The following is a 20,990-nucleotide window of genomic DNA, read 5'->3' as shown; positions in this document are numbered from 1 at the left end:
TATTAGTGGTATGCCCGTAAATTTTCCGGAACACCCCGCTGCGGCAGCGCAGCTGAGCCTGGAAAATTTTACGGCAATACCACCCAAGGGGTTAAGGGGCTTAACATGGTATTTTCTGGGTTTGTTGAAAATGCAGGCATGCACAGGGGTTTTTCGGGTCGCGATGACCACTTCCAGCCTTGTTCTTGGGCAGATGACTGGAAGACCTACAGGGTTGGATTGGCCATCACCCTCACTGGGTAGATCGCTGGTAGGCTGACGCACCTGTGAGGTTGCCTATGTTTTTTTGTAATGTGGCCCCTTACTCCTCCTGTCTCCCACACAAACAACCATTGCTGTTCCAAAAGCACCAAATACTCATCTAAGGCAGGTGGCCATACTGTACATCCATTGTGACATCAGTGCCAAGAGTGGGTGCTACAGTATCTGGTGGCGAAACAATTTTTGGAGTGTGTCCGGGCTTCACTGGGGGAGGGGCGATATTCGGTGTAGGGATGTATTAGCCCCGCCTATATTGCTGCTGGAATCGCATACATTAGTTTTTGTGCCGCCTAGGTGAGGCCACTTTTTCCAGGGCCACTTTTAGTTCCCAATGGGCCCCTGAAGCCCTAGCCTAGCGCAGAAGGAAAAAACTGTTCAATGTTCCGGTTTAGCGAATGGGTCTGCGGAAATATCTCTATCTGCGATGCATTCGGAATTTTACTAGGTGCGTCTTTTCTTACTGTCAGTGCATCGGATTTCTTCTCACAGTCCACTAGCGAACAGGCATGAATCAGACACAATGTATCTCTGTAGAGCAGTGTGGTATAAGGCCCTTATTCAGGTTACATAGTTACATAGTAGGTAAGGCTGAAAAAAGACTTGCGTCCATCTAGTTCAACCTGGTATAGATATCCATTGCTGATTTGGTAGGTTCTGGTATTTTACAGACAAATTATATTTCTTATTTGTACCCATGGATGTTTTTCTCCAGTAAATGTTTGTCCAACTTTGCCTTGAACGCATTTAATGAGCCAGCCGTTACCACCTCTCTGGGAAGAGAGTTCCAGAGTTTGACTGTTCTGACCGTAAAGAAATTCTTTCTACTAGCTGAATGAAATCTTTTTTCTTCTAATCTATACTCATGCCCTCGCGTCCTAGATTCCTTTCTAGTAGAAAATAGGGTGTGTGACAGTTCCTTATATTGGCCCTTGATATACTTGTACATGTTGAGCATGTCCCCCCTTAAACGTCTTTTTTCTAATGTAAATAGTCCCAAATTGCTTAATCTCTCCCCGTAGCTTAAATTCTCCATTCCCCTAATAAGCTTTGTTGCTCGCCTTTGGACTTTTTCTAATTCTATGATGTCCTTTTTATAGTGTGGGGCCCAGAACTGCACTACGTACTCTAGGTGAGGTCTCACCAATGCTTTATATAGTGGCATAATTACCCTTGAGTCCCTAGTTTCCATTCCCCTCTTAATACATGCCAGAATTTTGTTGGCCTTTTTTGTAGCTACATTACAATGGGCACTACATCCTAGATTGCTGTCTATTTGGACTCCTAGATCCTTTTCAAGTATGGAATTACCCAGTTCCTCTCCGCTAAGGTTGTAACTTGCACACTGGTTGTGTCTCCCAAGGTGCATAACCTTACATTTATCTACATTGAACCTCATCTTCCATTTTTTTGCCCACTCATCTAGAATTGCAAGATCATTTTGAAGCATGGTGACATCTTCTGATGATTTGATGACTTTGCTAAGTTTTGTATCGTCCGCAAAGATGGATACTGTACATTGCTGAGTAACCCTATCCCAATATCGTTAATAAAAATGTTAAACAAAATGGGCCCCAAAACCGAACCCTGGGGCACTCCACTTAGTACCGGTATCATATCTGATACGGCACCATTCACAACCACTCTTTGTTTTCTATTACATAGCCAATTCCCTACCCATCTGCAGATATTTTCACCCAATCCTAGGTTCTCCATTTTATTAATCAATCTCTTGTGTGGGTTGACGCGCTCCCCTCCGCAAACACGTTGTTTTGCGACTGCACATAGTCAGTTATGCGCAGGTGCAGCCGCTGTGTGCGAGCGACCATGGCGAACAGATAAATCACTGGCCCTCGCAGACATCAGTGTGAGCGGGGGGGAGGGGGGGGGGCTGGGTATTTGCGGGCTGGGGATTCGCCCTTGGGAACGCCCGACATTTCATGGGGATTCCCCTGAAATAGCTGGATGTTCTCATGCTAGTTCCCCGATGACGCGGGTGCGGGGGCATCTGGCATCAGCGGATGTTAGCTGGCCGCCTGCTTCCCGTACAGGCACTCGCAGATGCGAATGCTTGAAAAATCATTCGATGGTCTGTGACCATTGAATGATTTTGTGTCCGAACGCAAGGGGGCGGGTTGATGTGTGTGCGACGGGTGGCGACTGCTGGACTCGCAAGTCTGCCAAATTCACAGACTTGCGAGTCAACCTGAATAAGGGCCTATGTGTACGCTATATACATAACTGGTAGTAGATAATCTATCTATCTATCTATCTATCTATCTATCTATCTATCTATCTATCTATCTATCTATCCACTGTATCTATCCATCTATCTATTTATCTATCTATCTATCTATCTATCTATCTATCTATCTATCTATCTATCTATCTATCTATCTATCTATCTATCTATCTATCAACAACTATATCATATTTATCTGGCAATGCTGTTATTTCTGGGAAAATGTTCTTCTCCATAGTATATCTTAGTACTATAAACTGCTTCAGTGTACTGGGGGAAGTATGTTTAATATGCTGTTTGCATATTATTTTATCTGATTGCATTGGGTTAATGATATGCAGTAACACTGAAAGCTAAGCTACATTTAATCAAGTCTAGTGATGTTGGTGTTTTATTTCCCCGCAGTGCCCAGATTCAGCATGCAAACAGGATCTACTGGCCTATCTGCAGCGCATCGCCCTCTACTGCCACCAGCTAAATATCTGCAGCAAGGTGAAAGCCGAAGTCCAGAACCTCGGGGGTGAACTCATTGTTTCTGGGGTGAGTGTTCGCACCACTAAATATTCCATATGTATATAACATTTATATAGTATTATAGTGAGACTTCTGCAAACTGGTGAAGACAAAGAGGTCAATTTACTAAAAAAACAGCGTAACCTGGTTCGGTAAACTAGGCAGGATCTCAGGGTTGCTGAACCACCCAATGGCGTTGCAGTGTGGTCCTCGGATGCAGAGAATCGCGCGTCCGTTGACACCAGACACCTCTTGCTGCATTAGAATTCTACAGTATGTAGATGTGGCTTCGAAGCAAGCAGCGGTGACATTTACCACGCCCACAATTGATTCAAGCCCACCGGTAGTAAGTCAGTGAAAGGACATGAATTCATTTTCAAACATTATTGCACATCATTAATTTGGAATGCTACCTCCCCACTTCCACTGGACATTGGTAATTGTTTAGAAATAATTTAATGCTAAAAACAAGTTTAGGAAATTAAATGACAATGTGATAGTGTTGTCCGTAAGTGTTGTGTAGAGTGGAAACACCCTTTTACAAAGGAAATATTATTCCATTATCTACGCATATGTGAAATGGGAGTGGGAGAAGTGGAGGGAAACACTGTAGGGCATATCATTACATTATACCCCCTTAGCTCAACAATCTCAACACGTTTTGTATGTATTAGTGCCATCATCATTAACCATTTGAGTGCCAATATCTCTGTGAGAGATGTTCAAAATATCTACAAAAAATGCCAGCGTCGCTCACATTTGTTATAGAAATTCAAGTAAAAAATGTTGTGGAAGAGATTATATTTCCTACATAAGGTAAACTGTACAGATCTTTATGATGAATAAAAATGTTTGCTTCGCAATTTTCACACCTATTTTGTCAAATTCAGTTGGCACTCAAAGGTTTAATGTCACTACCCGCAAAAGAAAACATCCAAGATGGATGACTTCAAGATGGCCACCATACTGACGACATACCCTGGACAGTTTTCTCCCACTCCCATATCCTATGTGTAGACACTGGATGAATATTTCCTTACTCATTCCCTTTTAATAAGGGTGTCTCCGCACTTAAGGACTACCTATATCTATAAATGAGACATCTCTACTCATGAGTTGTTCCTTCCTCCCATCTTGTCTTGTCCTAACTTTCCTTGCTGGCCTAAACTTTGGAGGGATTTGCCGAAAGCCAACTTGCTACTTTCCATCTCCACAAACTCCTCTCCTGTGTGACCTGTTTTCTTCATCATCCTTTTGGTACTCTTACGCCCCTTCCATCTTCTCCTACCAGAAATACACCACCGTAGTCCTCAACCTTCTGCCCCCCCCCCGGGCTTCAACAATGGTAACTACACCAGTTACCATTCATGAAATGGTTCTCCATTCCTCCCGTTGCTCCCATCTCATTCTCCTGAGCACCATTCTGAAGCCCGATACCCTTGTAATGCCATCGCATCCCTCTTCTCACCTACTTTCCCGTTCGGCAACCTGTAGTCCGCTTATTCTCTACCACTCTTCTCTTGTTTATGCTGACACTAATCAGGTTCCTTTCAGATCTGTAAGTCATCCTGCTGGGCTGTTTCATCTCTTGTCATCTCCAATATTTCAGTAAAAGAGCACGTACGGTGCACCTTTCAAGATAAAATAACTATTGTTATAAATATGCAACGATTTTAATCTTCCATGCACATCTTTATTATAATTCTTAGACAACAAGCTCTGGTTTTGAGATCAAAGATTTCCTTAGTTAAGCAGGTCAGTCCTTACCGATACGATTTTTCAGCAATGTCTTCCCTGTATCTCAAAGGAAGAGAATCCTGCTTCTTATAAAGCAGGGATTCTCAGTGGCAGTCTTCAAGTGCCGCCAACAGGCCATGTTTTGTGGATTACTGCAATCACGCAAAAGGTGAGTCAATCAATTGAGTTTCCCCGAGTTCCCCGGTCACGTCACTTCTCTTCCTGGTGGCCCACCTACAGAAACCTCTTCTGAAAATTTTGTGAAGTCCTGTAATGAATAAAAAATACTATTTACTCCACCCAACTTTGGGAAGCACTAATGGGAATTATTGGTTTGAAGTACTAAAAGAGAAAAGTATCAAACCTTGGCGAGGGACAGAATGATCAAGTAGAGAAGTTGCCTGTGGCAACCAGCTTCTAACTATCATTTTCTAAGCGGTGTTAAATACAGTATGAGATATCCAGAAGCTGATCAGTACTGTACTTCCAAGGCTTGATACATCTCCCCGTGAGTATCTGAACTGTACACAATAAACATGAGCCCTTCATTACTGTAGGAAACATTGCTTGTAGTATAGTTGTGCCTATTGCAGTTGTGTATTATACTGTATAGTATTTATCTGTGTATAGTACGACTATGAGAGGCTTGGCATGATGCTGGCCAGCTTGTGGCTTTGTAACTACAGTTTGGTATGGTGACTGTGGCTGGAATGTGAGTAGGGGGTGTGGATATTAGACTTATGGGGAGATGTGCTAAGCCTTAAAAAGTGATAAAAAGGAGAGTGATAATCCACCAGCCAATCAGCTCCTACCTGTCAATTCTGAAACACAGCCTGTAACATGGCAGGTAGGAGCTGATTGGCAGGTGGTGTATCCCTCACCCTTTTATCACTTTTCAAGCTTAGTACATCTGGACCATAGTGAAATGATGACACATGCTTATTGGGTTTGTTTATTGACTTGGGGACTTTCAGTGTAAGGTTTAATACTGTGACATTTGTGACTCTGTACCCAAATATGACATTTGTGCTAATTTGTGACGAGCCTCCCGCCTTTGTTAGACTCATCTCTTGCAGAGTCTCCGCACCTTCTGCCCTGTTCACAATCCTGCAACATCACACTGGTGAGGCAGAGGAGGTGACGGAGGTGGCCTTGCTCTGGCCGGGAGCATAACTGGACCGTCCACTGTAGTATCCTAACACAGATACTACACTGACAGCCATATTACAGTACTGTGCCACACTGACAGCCACATTACAGTACTACGCTACACTGGCCATATTATAGTACTACCCCACAATGACAGCAATATTATAATACTACACCACACTGACAGCCATATTACAGTACTTCTCCACACTAACAGCCACATTACAGTACTACGCCACACTGGCCATATTATAGTACTACACCACACTGACAGCCATATTATAATACTACACCACAGTGACAGCCATATTACAGTACTTCTCCAGACTGACAGCCATATTACAGTACTACACCACACTGACAGCCATATTATAGTACTACACCACACTGACAGCCATATTACAGTACTTCTCCACACTGACAGCCATATTACAGTACTTCTCCACACTGACAGCCATATTACAGTACCACACCACACTGACAGCCACATTACAGTACTACGTCACACTGACAGCCACATTACAGTAGCACTTCCCACTGATAGCAGTATCACAGATGGAGGCCACACTTGTTATTGCCACCAGCACGCCAGACGCTCTTATCTGGTGGCTGGCACATGTGGACTGGCAATTGGCGTGCCAGCGATGACAATAACGAGTGCAGCTTCATCTGCATACCACACTGACTAGAAAGGAATCTAGGACGCGAGGGCACGAATTTAGATTAGAAGAAAAAAGATTTTGTTCATCTAGAAGAAAAAAATTCTTTACAATCAGAGCAGTCAAACTTTGGAACTCTCTTCCTGGAGAAGTGGTGTCGTCAGACACTATAAATACGTTTAAAATAAGGTTGGATAAACATTTATTGGTTAAAAACATCCATGGGTACGAATAAGTAACATAATCTGTCTTTAAAATATCAGAACATACTATGCAACAAGGGATAAGCTACTATAAACATACAGTAGGTTGAACTAGATGGACGCAAGTCTTTATTCAGCCTCACCTACTATGTAACTATGTAACTGACAGCCATATTACAGTATCACACCACACTGATAGCCAAATTACAGTACCACACCACACTGATAGCCGAATTACAGGATCACACCACACTGACAGCCATATTACAGTACCACACCACACTGACAGCCATATTACAGTACCACACCACACTGATAGCCGAATTACTGTACCACACCACACTGATAGCCAAATTACAGTACCACACCACACTGATAGCCGAATTACAGTACCACACCACACTGACAGACAAATTACAGTACCACACCACACTGATAGCCGAATTACAGTATCACACCACACTGACAGCCATATTACAGTACCACACCACACTGACAGCCATATTACAGTACCACACCACACTGATAGCCATATTACAGTACCACACCACACTGATAGCTGAATTACAGTATCACACCACACTGACAGCCATATTACAGTACCACACCACACTGACAGCCATATTACAGTACCACACCACACTGATAGCCAAATTACAGTACCACACCACACTGATAGCCGAATTACAGTATCACACCACACTGACAGCCATATTACAGTACCACACCACACTGACAGCCATATTACAGTACCACACCACACTGATAGCCGAATTACGGTACCACACCACACTGATAGCCGAATTACAGTACCACACTGACAGCCGAATTACAGTACCACACCACACTGACAGCCATATTACAGTACCACACCACACTGACAGCCATATTACAGTACCACACCACACTGATTGCCAAATTACAGTACCACACCACACTGATAGCCAAATTACAGTACCACACCACACTGACAGCCATATTACAGTACCACACCACACTGACAGCCACATTACAGTACCACGCCACACTGACAGCCATATTACTGGACTACAACTCACAGGCAGCCATATTACAGTGCTAACCTTACACCACACTACACAACACCACCCACATGATCACTGTTCCACTCATTCAGGTGTGTTTGTATAGCTGTGCAAAATTGTGTACTGTAATCTCTGCCCCCTCCATCCCCGTTCCCAGGAAACGTGTGAAAAACTTAAATTGTTGAAAAACCTAACACAGTCACATCAGACTGCCTCCAGGTGCCTCCCGCCACTGACCACATGCCGCACAGCATGGTGCAGGCAGGGAGGAGGCTGCAGGCCTGTCCTCCAGCCACCGGCTTGGCAGGGAACTGAGCCTGTGGGGGGCTGGGGGATAGGACGACAATGTGACAGATAAGAAGATGAATCACATGAAGATTTGCACCGTCCTCACGTAGGATTCCACAGCGCATTGCTATTCTCTCCCAGACAGAATACGTGGCTGTGTTCTTAGAAGAGCCAAACACTCACATTTGATTCCCGCTCGTCGCGGCGATTACTGTCCATCATCCGCGCCAGGCCAGCTACATTACATTTAACTAGCACAGTGATAAATAGGACATTTGTACATTTGTTTAGAGCTTGGCATTTTGTAGTGTCAGTATTGTGTCTGGGCTGTGACTCAGGTGGCGGTGTGAGATGATAACAGCTGGTAATTGTACCGCGCACTTCCCTGCTGGACCCGGCACTCAGATATTTCTGCATCACAAAGGAATCATTACCAGAGAGCGGAGAAAGTAATATACACTGGCTGGTTTTGTATTGAGCTGTCAGCTATGCACAGGTGATACACAGTACAGCGTAACCACCAGGATATTGCTGGGGACTGACACACACGCATTTTATGGGATGCACTCAGCATCCCGGCAGTAGAGACGGCCATCGGCGCAGTCACCATCGATAGTTGCCATTGATGGCGATACTGCAACCAGCCATTGATTTTAACAAACTATGTTATGGTTGACCATCGATAGTTTTACCTATCAATGGCCATCCATTTTCTTTGACTGAATCAGAATGTGGGGGCGGGGCTTCAGGAATGTTCGAGGGGGGCGCAACTATTCTCCATGTCCCACTGCCTTTGGGGGGGGGGGGGGGGGGAACGACATTGGTTTTGTTGTGCTACCTATGGAGGGAAACCATCAATAGTAAAAGTATTCGACATCGGAGATAAACCATCAGTGATTTAGAATAATCGGTTACCAATGACCATCCCTATCCGGCGGTTGGAATGCTGGCAGTGAAAATACAGACACAGGAATCCCATCTCGCGGCCAGGAAACCCTTTGCTGAAATACCGACATCGCTGGAGATGCCGACACCAGGATCCTGACTAGAGATTTATCGGATCTGGCAGACCTTGCTGGCGTCGCAAAAGGACCAAATACAATGTATTGTATGCGCTCCTGCCGCCTGGGAAGATGCCAGGTGGCTCAAGGGAAATCTTACGTGTCTTCTGCCTCCGAGAAGTCACATCGCTGTACAGTATGGTGTTCTCCTACTGCACCTAGAGAGCCACTAGGGACCTCTGTGCATGGTGATATCTGTGTGTCACAAGTGGGTCTTATCCTACATCATTACATGTTTCCCCCGGAGCGCTCTGTAGGGTGCATTGTATGTAGTTCTGTTCTGTCGGAGTGTTCTGGATGGAACGCTAATTTGCACCTTTTGGAGCTGTAATTGGATTTCTACTGCGCTCGTATTTGAGATTGTGTTACTTTGTATAATGTACAATTTGCAACCATTTATACAGTAATTTATCTTTTTGTCTTTGTGTCTTATGCTGTGTACACACGAATCCATTCAGTGTCATTTTCGATTCGATTTTTTTCGATTTTCGATTATAGTCCAAATCGAATCGAAAATGACTCTAAATCGAACAGTGTTAGCTGCACTCAATACAGATTCGATCCCGATGCGCCATCCCCGCAAAATCAGGATCGAAAGCAGAAATAGACTTGGCCGGCAATTCTGTTTCTGCTTCAAACTGCCAGATCCAATGTAGGGCCATTCTGCTGGATACATTATCCCCCACAGGGCCGTCTTAACAGCAGTGTGGGCCCCTGGGCAAAGCAATGCACTGGGGCCCTTACCCATTCTCCCCTCCTAGGGGTGGGGGGTGCTATCATCAGCAGCTTTGATGTCCCACAGATGGCAGCGGGTGCTCTGTCTTCCACTTAACATGTAGGACCTGGAGCAGTAACTTCTGCTAATTACTCCTTTATAGAATTTGAAACATAGAAACATAGAATTTGACGGCAGATAAGAACCACTTGGCCCATCTAGTCTGCCCCTTTTTTTTAAACATGTTACCTCAAACCATATTTGATCCTTATTTTTTTGTAAGGATATCAATATGCTTATCCCAAGCATGTATAAATTGTACTACTGTATTTGCGTCTTCCACCTCTGATGGGAGGCTATTCCACTTATCTACTACTCTTTCTGTGAAGTAATTCTTCCTCACATTTCCCCTGAATCTTCCTCCCTCTAGTTTCAGTGCATGTCCTCGTGTTCTGTTGCTCCTCTTCCTCTTCCTGCACAGGTGGTGGGAGGGAGAACACTAAGGGGGAACTGAGGTGAATGAAGGGTCCCTTGTAAATGACTTCCAGGGATGTAGGGGGTGTTTTATACGCAGGGGAGGGTTGGATAATGGAGTGGGCTTAATATGCCTCATTTTCCGGTGGAAGGGCAGCTTGTTTGACTGCAGATATCTCCATTATCTTAGCCTTCAATAGTATAAAAACCTAGAGTCCCAACTTTCAGGAGGTGCTGGGGACTTGGGGATCAGAGATCAGGAGCCAGAGCAATCCATTGACAAAAATATAAAACTGTACACCAGACCGGCTGCTGGAAGGCTGATATCTCTGGTTTTGGGCATGATAGAGACAAGCCGCTAGTGTCGACAGAAAGGGTAGGGTGCCAGCTTTTGGAATATACTCTCAGAAAAGTCAGAGAGAACCTGAAAAATATGACTGGGAAGTGCAATTAACAGGTCGGATGTGGACTGCTGCTTTGAAGTTGGATATCTCCAGTTCCCCAGGGCCGAATTTCTAAATTCTGGTATCCCTGGAAAAAGGGGATCCTCTGCTATCAGCATAGGATCCTTATACACCTGGGGCCCCTGGGCAAGTGCCCATTAAGCCCATACGAAAATACGGCCCTGATCCCCCTCCCTCACACCACCCCGCACGCCATCCTCCCACCATCCTTCCACCATCCCTCCCTCCTGGCTGATGCCAGCAACCCGCTGAGTCCCGGTGGCTGTCCATATCAAATCTGTATTGATGGCCCCCGGATCAGCCCATAGTTTCAGAATCAATCGCACACAGATGCAAAAATGTCACACATCAGATGAGTGTAATCTAGCAATGTACATACTGACATTGGAAGCAATGAGTTAACACATACCGTATTCACTATGCTTTCTGTGCCTGGACAAGGCAGCACAATTCAGAAAAGAAGAACCGCAAATGATTGTTTTCCATGCAGATTTAAAGAAAAATATAATGTTATCCACAGAAATATATTTTTGTATCAAACTTGATGAATATTTCATCGGCATTTTATGGAGATTTCGATGACTGAATTCTCTATTGGAGAGAGCGGCGGTGCATCCGCGGCACGGACGCCGCATGCTGGGACTGCATAAGTGGGAACGGTCCCATTGAAATTCATTTGTTTTCAATTTAACAAGTTTTCCAGCAGGCAAGTTACATTAAATGAACAAGAATGAGGCTGTACACTTAATAAAGCATTAATACTTGACTTTGACACACACCGTATTAGAGACTGTAGGGAAGATGTACAGTAATCAAGCCTCCTTAAGAGTGGACTAATGGAACGTCCATAGAAACCAATCAGCTTGTACTATCATTTTGTAGACTCTGCTTGATAAGTGTTAGGTAGAAGCTGATTGGTTGTATGGGGAACCTCTCCATTTGTCCACATATTTGTCCACTTAAAACACATTTCCCAACCATCTTCAATACCTAAACAATTAATTAACGAAGATCCAATCCCAAATAAACTTCTCCCTTTATGTGCCCCAAAAACGACAAGATCTACCCAATGCACTCCTAGGTCTGTCCAAACCACGCCTAGTTCGGTCTTAACCTTTCCAAGATCCACAATGCACTCTAGGTCCACCTAAATGACTCCAAGATTCTCCCATACTACATATATGTCTGTTAATACCACTCCTAGGTCCAGCTAAACCACTCCAAGATCCTCCCAATGCACTCCTAGGTCCACCTAAACCACTCTAAGATCCATCCATACCTAGGTCTGTCCAAACCATTCCTAGGCTCATCCAAATCAATCCACGATCCACCCAATGCTCCACTAGGTCCACCTAAACCACTCCAAGATCCATCCATACCTAGGTCTGTCCAAACCATTCTTAGGCTCATCCAAATCAATCCACGATCCACCCAATGCTCCACTAGGTCCACCTAAACCACTCCAAGATCCATCCATACCTAGGTCTGTCCAAATCATTCCTAGGCTCATCCAAATCAATCCACGATCCACCCAATGCACCACTAGGTCCACCTAGACCACTGTAGGTCTGTATATCTGGATCTGCCTAACACCTTCTCATGTTATGTTGATGACACACACACCTTTCAGGCCTCTGAAAATTTCTAACGTTTAGATGGTGAATAGTTCCTTTAATGAAAACTGACAAGTTCAAAAGGAGAGCAGTATGTGATGTCAATTAGTTTTAAAATAATGAAGAGGAGAAAGGGAAGTCAGTACAGATGATCTTAATATGTTATAGAGCTTAATGACGTACAGTCTTCTAGCTAACGCCTATTATTTATAATTGGTTTGAACAATTCAGTTTATACAGTATACAGGTATATACATGTAGTTGTCATTTAAGACTTTGTTCTTCTATGTCCTTCAGGTTTTTACATTTAGTTGTAGTGCACAACTGGCGTTTATTGTGCATTAGGGATGTGGTAATTTGGTCGACAGCATGATGGTCGACAGTCATTAGGTCGACACCATTAGGTTGACATGGTAACATGTTGACATAGGTCTAGGTTGACATGGGAAACGGCTGACATGATTATAGGTCAAGAGGTCATTAGTTCGACAGGTCGTTAGTTTGACAGGTCATTAGTTTGACAGTGTCTAGGTTGACATGGGGTTTTTCACTGTTTTTTGAGCCGACATGTGCCGACAGGCGGTATTTCATGCCCTACCATCCACTTGGGCGTGGAGGGAGAATAAAATAGTGTGCCGAGCGTAGAGAGCGATGCGAGGGGATGTGGTGCACTATAAACTGTGTCCATGTTGACTGTGTCGACATTCAAGTAAATAAATAGTGAAAAATCCATGTTGAATTTTTGACTGTCGAACTAGACATTGTGAACTAATGACCTGTGGAACAAACAACCTGTCGTACTAATGACCTTTTGACCTTTTCCCATGTCGACCTTTTCCCATGTCAACCTAGACCCATGTTGACCTTTTCCCATGTTAACCTAATGGTGTCGACCTAATGACTGTTGACCATCATGCTGTAGACCAAATGATCCCAGCCCGTGCATTGCATGTCTGCCTGTGTACAACCCCAAACCATGAATACATTGCCGCAGCCTAGCTAACCGCGCGCTGTGCTGTTGGATCATTGTAAATGCATTAGGTGCTTTGAGAACCACAGTGTACAGAGTATGATCATCATACAGTATGTATCCCAGTGGTGGATTACTGTAGGAACATTGCGCTGTGCAGCGGCTGCGCCGATACCTGGGTTCATCAGACTGTTCCAGCACGCACCTTATTGGGTCACTTATAATGTAATAGTTGTGTTTATGATGTTTTCATTATATAGCTTAGTAGCTGTTGTCCCGACAATATACTGTAGTTGTTGTCTTTATGTCCCCACACTGACCATCACATCAAGCACAGGTGACCTACTGTAACATGTGCGTCTGGATCACACTGGGTAAAGAGCTAGTGTACTGTTTGGTGTTGGGTAGTGGGGGGGGGGGTGTCCGGGCAGCAAGTGGGAAAATCTTCTATTTGAAATTTTTAACATAAGCTGGCGGTATGGGGGAACTGCACACAGTAGGAACCGTATACAGGTCCATGTGCTCCCCTGCGTGCTCACGGAGGGTGCGGTGGTGAGTGACTGCACATGAGCATAAACTGTTATGTGCATGTGTAGCCACTTGGTGCGGGTTTGGCGAACTGCTTGTTTGCCGTCCCGTTTGCACCTATCAGCGCTGGCATGGGACGAGGGGTGTGGGCTGGGCTTTCCCGAAGACGCGAGTACTGTGGGCACCCAATGACTGGATGCCCTTAGTAAACACAAACACACACACACACACACACACACACACCCCCATTGCAGGGATATAGAGCCTAATGTAATTCATGTTTGAAAACAATTGCACTTGTGATTTTCTAGTCTACAATGTGCTAATGTGAAGCTGCCGCCCAGGGGAGAGCAGAGACGCTGCACGGAGCCAATCACAATAGTGCACACATCAGTAGCCAATATGCAATAACAGGGAGCATCAAGGTGAAGGGTCGGCCTACAGCCAGTGTTCAGTCTGTGTATCCAAACCCCTCAAGCTACCCATTACCCCATTACCCCATTACCCCATTACCCCATTACCCCATTCCCTTAATGTTGACGAGATTAATGGCCAAATGTTATATAGCCTGGCAATACGTGGGGATGGCATTGACAAAGGTAATGGGTAAATGGTATATAGAATGGCAGTATATGGACAAGACTTTGACTAGGGTAATGGGTATATGGTATATAGACTGGCACCACATGGACACGGATGGCAGATCAGTAAGCTGATAATGGTATATAGGCTGGCACCACATGGACAAGGATGGCAGAGGAGTAATCTGGTAATGGTATATAGGCTGGCACCACATGGACACGGATGGCAGAGCAGTAAGCTGGTAATGGTATATAGCCTGGCACCACATGGACACAGATGGCAGAGGAGTAAGCTGGTAATGGTATATAGCCTGGCACCACATGGACACGGATGGCAGAGCAGTAAGCTGGTAATGGTATATAGCCTGGCACCACATGGACACAGTTGGCAGAGCAGTAAGCTGGTAATGGTATATAGCCTGGCACCACATGGACACAGTTGGCAGAGCAGTAATCTGGTAATGGTATATAGCCTGGCACCACATGGACATGGATGGCAGAGCAGTAAGCTGGTAATGGTATATAGTCTGGCACCACATGGACATGGATGGCAGAGCAGTAAGCTGGTAATGGTATATAGCCTGGCAGCACATGGACACGGATGGCAGAGCAGTAAGCTGGTAATGGTATATAGCCTGGCACCACATGGACACGGATGGCAGAGCAGTAAGCTGGTAATGGTATATACCCTGGCACCACATGGACACGGATGGCAGATCAGTAAGCTGGTAATGGTATATAGCCTGGCACCACATGGACACGGATGGCAGAGCAGTAAGCTGGTAATGGTATATAGCCTGGCACCACATGGACACGGATGGCAGAGCAGTAAGCTGGTAATGGTATATAGCCTGGCACCACATGGACACGGATGGCAGAGCAGTAAGCTGTTAATGGTATATAGCCTGGCACCACATGGACACGGATGGCAGATCAGTAAGCTGGTAATGGTATATAGCCTGGCACCACATGGACATGGATGGCAGAGCAGTAAGCTGGTAATGGTATATAGCCTGGCACCACATGGTCATGGATGGCAGAGCAGTAAGCTGGTAATGGTATATAGCCTGGCACCACATGGACACGGATGGCAGAGCAGTAAGCTGGTAATGGTATATAGCCTGGCACCACATGGACACGGATGGCAGAGCAGTAAGCTGGTAATGGTATATAGCCTGGCACCACATGGACACGGATGGCAGAGCAGTAAGTTGGTAATGGTATATACCCTGGCACCACATGGACATGGATGGCAGAGCAGTAAGTTGGTAATGGTATATAGCCTGGCACCACATGGACACAGATGGCAGAGCAGTAAGCTGGTAATGGTATATAGCCTGGCATCACATGGACATGGATGGCAGAGCAGTAAGCTGGTAATGGTATATAGCCTGGCACCACATGTACACAGATGGCAGAGCAGTAAGCTGGTAATGGTATATAGCCTGGCACCACATGGACACAGATGGCAGAGCAGTAAGCTGGTAATGGTATATAGCCTGGCACCACATGGACACAGATGGCAGAGCAGTAAGCTGGTAATGGTATATAGCCTGGCACCACATGGACACAGATGGCAGAGCAGTAAGCTGGTAATGGTATATAGCCTGGCACCACATGGACACGGATGGCAGAGCAGTAAGCTGGTAAAGGTATATAGCCTGGCAGCACATGGACACGGATGGCAGAGCAGTACGTTGGTAATGGTATATAGCCTGGCACCACATGGACACGGATGGCAGAGCAGTATATTGGTAATGGTATATAGCCTGGCACCACATGCACACGGATGGCAGAGCAGTAAGCTGGTAATGGTATATAGCCTGGCACCACATGGACACGGATGGCAGAGCAGTACGTTGGTAATGGTATATAGCCTGGCACCACATGGACACGGATGGCAGAGCAGTATATTGGTAATGGTATATAGCCTGGCACCACATGCACACGGATGGCAGAGCAGTAAGCTGGTAATGGTATATAGCCTGGCACCACATGGACATGAATGGCAGATCAGTAAGCTGGTAATGGTATATAGACTGGCACCACATGGACACGGATGTCATAGCAGTAAGCTGGTAATGGTATATAGCCTGGCACCACATGGACATGGATGGCAGAGTAGTAAGCTGGTAATGGTATATAGCCTGGCACCACATGGACATGGATGGCAGAGCAGTAAGCTGGTAATGGTATATAGCCTGGCACCACATTGACACGGATGTCATAGCAGTAAGTTGGTAATGGTATATAGCCTGGCACCACATGGACACGGATGGCAGAGCAGTAAGCTGGTAATGGTATATAGCCTGGCACCACATGTACACGGATGGCAGAGCAGTAAGCTGGTAATGGTATATAGCCTGGCACCACATGGACACAGATGGCAGAGCAGTATGTTGGTAATGGTATATAGCCTGGCACCACATGGACACGGATGGCAGAGCAGTAAGCTGGTAATGGTATATAGCCTGGCACTACATGGACATGGATGGCAGAGCAGTAAGTTGGTAATGGTATATAGCCTGGCACCACATGGACACAGATGGCAGAGCAGTAAGTTGGTAATGGTATATAGCATGGCACCACATAGGCATGGACCGCAGAGCAGTAAGTTGGTAATGGTATATAGCATGGCACCACATGTACACAGATGGCAGAGCAGTAAGCTGGTAATGGTATATAGCCTGGCACCACATGGACACAGATGGCAGAGCAGTATGTTGGTAATGGTATATAGCCTGGCACCACATGGACTCGGATGGCAGAGCAGTAAGCTGGTAATGGTATATAGCCTGGCACTACATGGACATGGATGGCAGAGCAGTAAGCTGGTAATTGTATATAGCCTGGCACCACATGTACACAGATGGCAGAGCAGTAAGCTGGTAATGGTATATAGCTTGACACCACATGGACACAGATGGAAGAGCAGTAAGTTGGTAATGGTATATAGCATGGCACCACATAGGCATGGACCGCAGAGCAGTAAGTTGGTAATGGTATATAGCCTGGCACCACATGTACACAGATGGCAGAGCAGTAAGCTGGTAATGGTATATAGCCTGGCACCACATGGACACAGATGGCAGAGCAGTATGTTGGTAATGGTATATAGCCTGGCACCACATGGACTCGGATGGCAGAGCAGTAAGCTGGTAATTGTATATAGCCTGGCACCACATGGACATGGATGGCAGAGCAGTAAGCTGGTAATGGTATATAGCCTGGCACCACATGTACACAGATGGCAGAGCAGTAAGCTGGTAATGGTATATAGCCTGGCACCACATGGACTCGGATGGCAGAGCAGTATGTTGGTAATGGTATATAGCCTGGCACCACATGGACTCGGATGGCAGAGCAGTAAGCTGGTAATGGTATATAGCCTGGCACTACATGGACACGGATGGCAGATCAGTAAGCTGATAATGGTATATAGGCTGGCACCACATGGACAAGGATGGCAGAGGAGTAATCTGGTAATGGTATATAGGCTGGCACCACATGGACACGGATGGCAGAGCAGTAAGCTGGTAATGGTATATAGCCTGGCACCACATGGACACAGATGGCAGAGGAGTAAGCTGGTAATGGTATATAGCCTGGCACCACATGGACACGGATGGCAGAGCAGTAAGCTGGTAATGGTATATAGCCTGGCACCACATGGACACAGTTGGCAGAGCAGTAAGCTGGTAATGGTATATAGCCTGGCACCACATGGACACAGTTGGCAGAGCAGTAATCTGGTAATGGTATATAGCCTGGCACCACATGGACATGGATGGCAGAGCAGTAAGCTGGTAATGGTATATAGTCTGGCACCACATGGACATGGATGGCAGAGCAGTAAGCTGGTAATGGTATATAGCCTGGCAGCACATGGACACGGATGGCAGAGCAGTAAGCTGGTAATGGTATATAGCCTGGCACCACATGGACACGGATGGCAGAGCAGTAAGCTGGTAATGGTATATACCCTGGCACCACATGGACACGGATGGCAGATCAGTAAGCTGGTAATGGTATATAGCCTGGCACCACATGGACACGGATGGCAGAGCAGTAAGCTGGTAATGGTATATAGCCTGGCACCACATGGACACGGATGGCAGAGCAGTAAGCTGTTAATGGTATATAGCCTGGCACCACATGGACACGGATGGCAGATCAGTAAGCTGGTAATGGTATATAGCCTGGCACCACATGGACATGGATGGCAGAGCAGTAAGCTGGTAATGGTATATAGCCTGGCACCACATGGTCATGGATGGCAGAGCAGTAAGCTGGTAATGGTATATAGCCTGGCACCACATGGACACGGATGGCAGAGCAGTAAGCTGGTAATGGTATATAGCCTGGCACCACATGGACACGGATGGCAGAGCAGTAAGCTGGTAATGGTATATAGCCTGGCACCACATGGACACGGATGGCAGAGCAGTAAGTTGGTAATGGTATATACCCTGGCACCACATGGACATGGATGGCAGAGCAGTAAGTTGGTAATGGTATATAGCCTGGCACCACATGGACACAGATGGCAGAGCAGTAAGCTGGTAATGGTATATAGCCTGGCATCACATGGACATGGATGGCAGAGCAGTAAGCTGGTAATGGTATATAGCCTGGCACCACATGTACACAGATGGCAGAGCAGTAAGCTGGTAATGGTATATAGCCTGGCACCACATGGACACAGATGGCAGAGCAGTAAGCTGGTAATGGTATATAGCCTGGCACCACATGGACACAGATGGCAGAGCAGTAAGCTGGTAATGGTATATAGCCTGGCACCACATGGACACAGATGGCAGAGCAGTAAGCTGGTAATGGTATATAGCCTGGCACCACATGGACACGGATGGCAGAGCAGTAAGCTGGTAAAGGTATATAGCCTGGCAGCACATGGACACGGATGGCAGAGCAGTACGTTGGTAATGGTATATAGCCTGGCACCACATGGACACGGATGGCAGAGCAGTATATTGGTAATGGTATATAGCCTGGCACCACATGCACACGGATGGCAGAGCAGTAAGCTGGTAATGGTATATAGCCTGGCACCACATGGACACGGATGGCAGAGCAGTACGTTGGTAATGGTATATAGCCTGGCACCACATGGACACGGATGGCAGAGCAGTATATTGGTAATGGTATATAGCCTGGCACCACATGCACACGGATGGCAGAGCAGTAAGCTGGTAATGGTATATAGCCTGGCACCACATGGACATGAATGGCAGATCAGTAAGCTGGTAATGGTATATAGACTGGCACCACATGGACACGGATGGCAGATCAGTAAGCTGGTAATGGTATATAGCCTGGCACCACATGTACACGGATGGCAGAGCAGTAAGCTGGTAATGGTATATAGCCTGGCACCACATGGACACGGATGGCAGAGCAGTAAGTTGGTAATGGTATATACCCTGGCACCACATGGACACAGATGGCAGAGCAGTAAGCTGGTAATGGTATATAGCCTGGCACCACATTGACACGGATGTCATAGCAGTAAGCTGGTAATGGTATATAGCCTGGCACCACATGGACATGGATGGCAGAGTAGTAAGCTGGTAATGGTATATAGCCTGGCACCACATGGACATGGATGGCAGAGCAGTAAGCTGGTAATGGTATATAGCCTGGCACCACATTGACACGGATGTCATAGCAGTAAGTTGGTAATGGTATATAGCCTGGCACCACATGGACACGGATGGCAGAGCAGTAAGCTGGTAATGGTATATAGCCTGGCACCACATGTACACGGATGGCAGAGCAGTAAGCTGGTAATGGTATATAGCCTGGCACCACATGGACACAGATGGCAGAGCAGTATGTTGGTAATGGTATATAGCCTGGCACCACATGGACACGGATGGCAGAGCAGTAAGCTGGTAATGGTATATAGCCTGGCACTACATGGACATGGATGGCAGAGCAGTAAGTTGGTAATGGTATATAGCCTGGCACCACATGGACACAGATGGCAGAGCAGTAAGTTGGTAATGGTATATAGCATGGCACCACATAGGCATGGACCGCAGAGCAGTAAGTTGGTAATGGTATATAGCATGGCACCACATGTACACAGATGGCAGAGCAGTAAGCTGGTAATGGTATATAGCCTGGCACCACATGGACACAGATGGCAGAGCAGTATGTTGGTAATGGTATATAGCCTGGCACCACATGGACTCGGATGGCAGAGCAGTAAGCTGGTAATGGTATATAGCCTGGCACTACATGGACATGGATGGCAGAGCAGTAAGCTGGTAATTGTATATAGCCTGGCACCACATGTACACAGATGGCAGAGCAGTAAGCTGGTAATGGTATATAGCTTGACACCACATGGACACAGATGGAAGAGCAGTAAGTTGGTAATGGTATATAGCATGGCACCACATAGGCATGGACCGCAGAGCAGTAAGTTGGTAATGGTATATAGCCTGGCACCACATGTACACAGATGGC

General features: G+C 46.0%; 1 protein-coding gene across 4 annotated transcripts in view; it reads left to right on the top strand.

Annotated features, from left to right (window-relative positions):
* The window catches only part of CTNNA2 (catenin alpha 2), a 1,425,647-nt gene that overhangs the window by 1,300,520 nt on the left and 104,137 nt on the right, over nucleotides 1-20,990 (top strand). For all 4 annotated transcript variants that reach the window (XM_083180541.1, XM_083180424.1, XM_083180611.1 and 1 more), the window contains one exon: nucleotides 2,906-3,040. In XM_083180541.1, coding sequence (XP_083036667.1) covers nucleotides 2,906-3,040 — 135 coding nt within the window. The remainder of the gene's footprint in view (nucleotides 1-2,905; nucleotides 3,041-20,990) is intronic.

This window comes from Crinia signifera, chromosome 1, assembly GCF_055691185.1.
Source record: "Crinia signifera chromosome 1, ASM5569118v1, whole genome shotgun sequence".
Taxonomy (NCBI): Eukaryota; Metazoa; Chordata; class Amphibia; order Anura; family Myobatrachidae; genus Crinia; species Crinia signifera.
The sequence above is the reverse complement of the archived record's forward strand: the minus strand, read 5'-3'. Positions and strand labels throughout refer to the sequence as shown.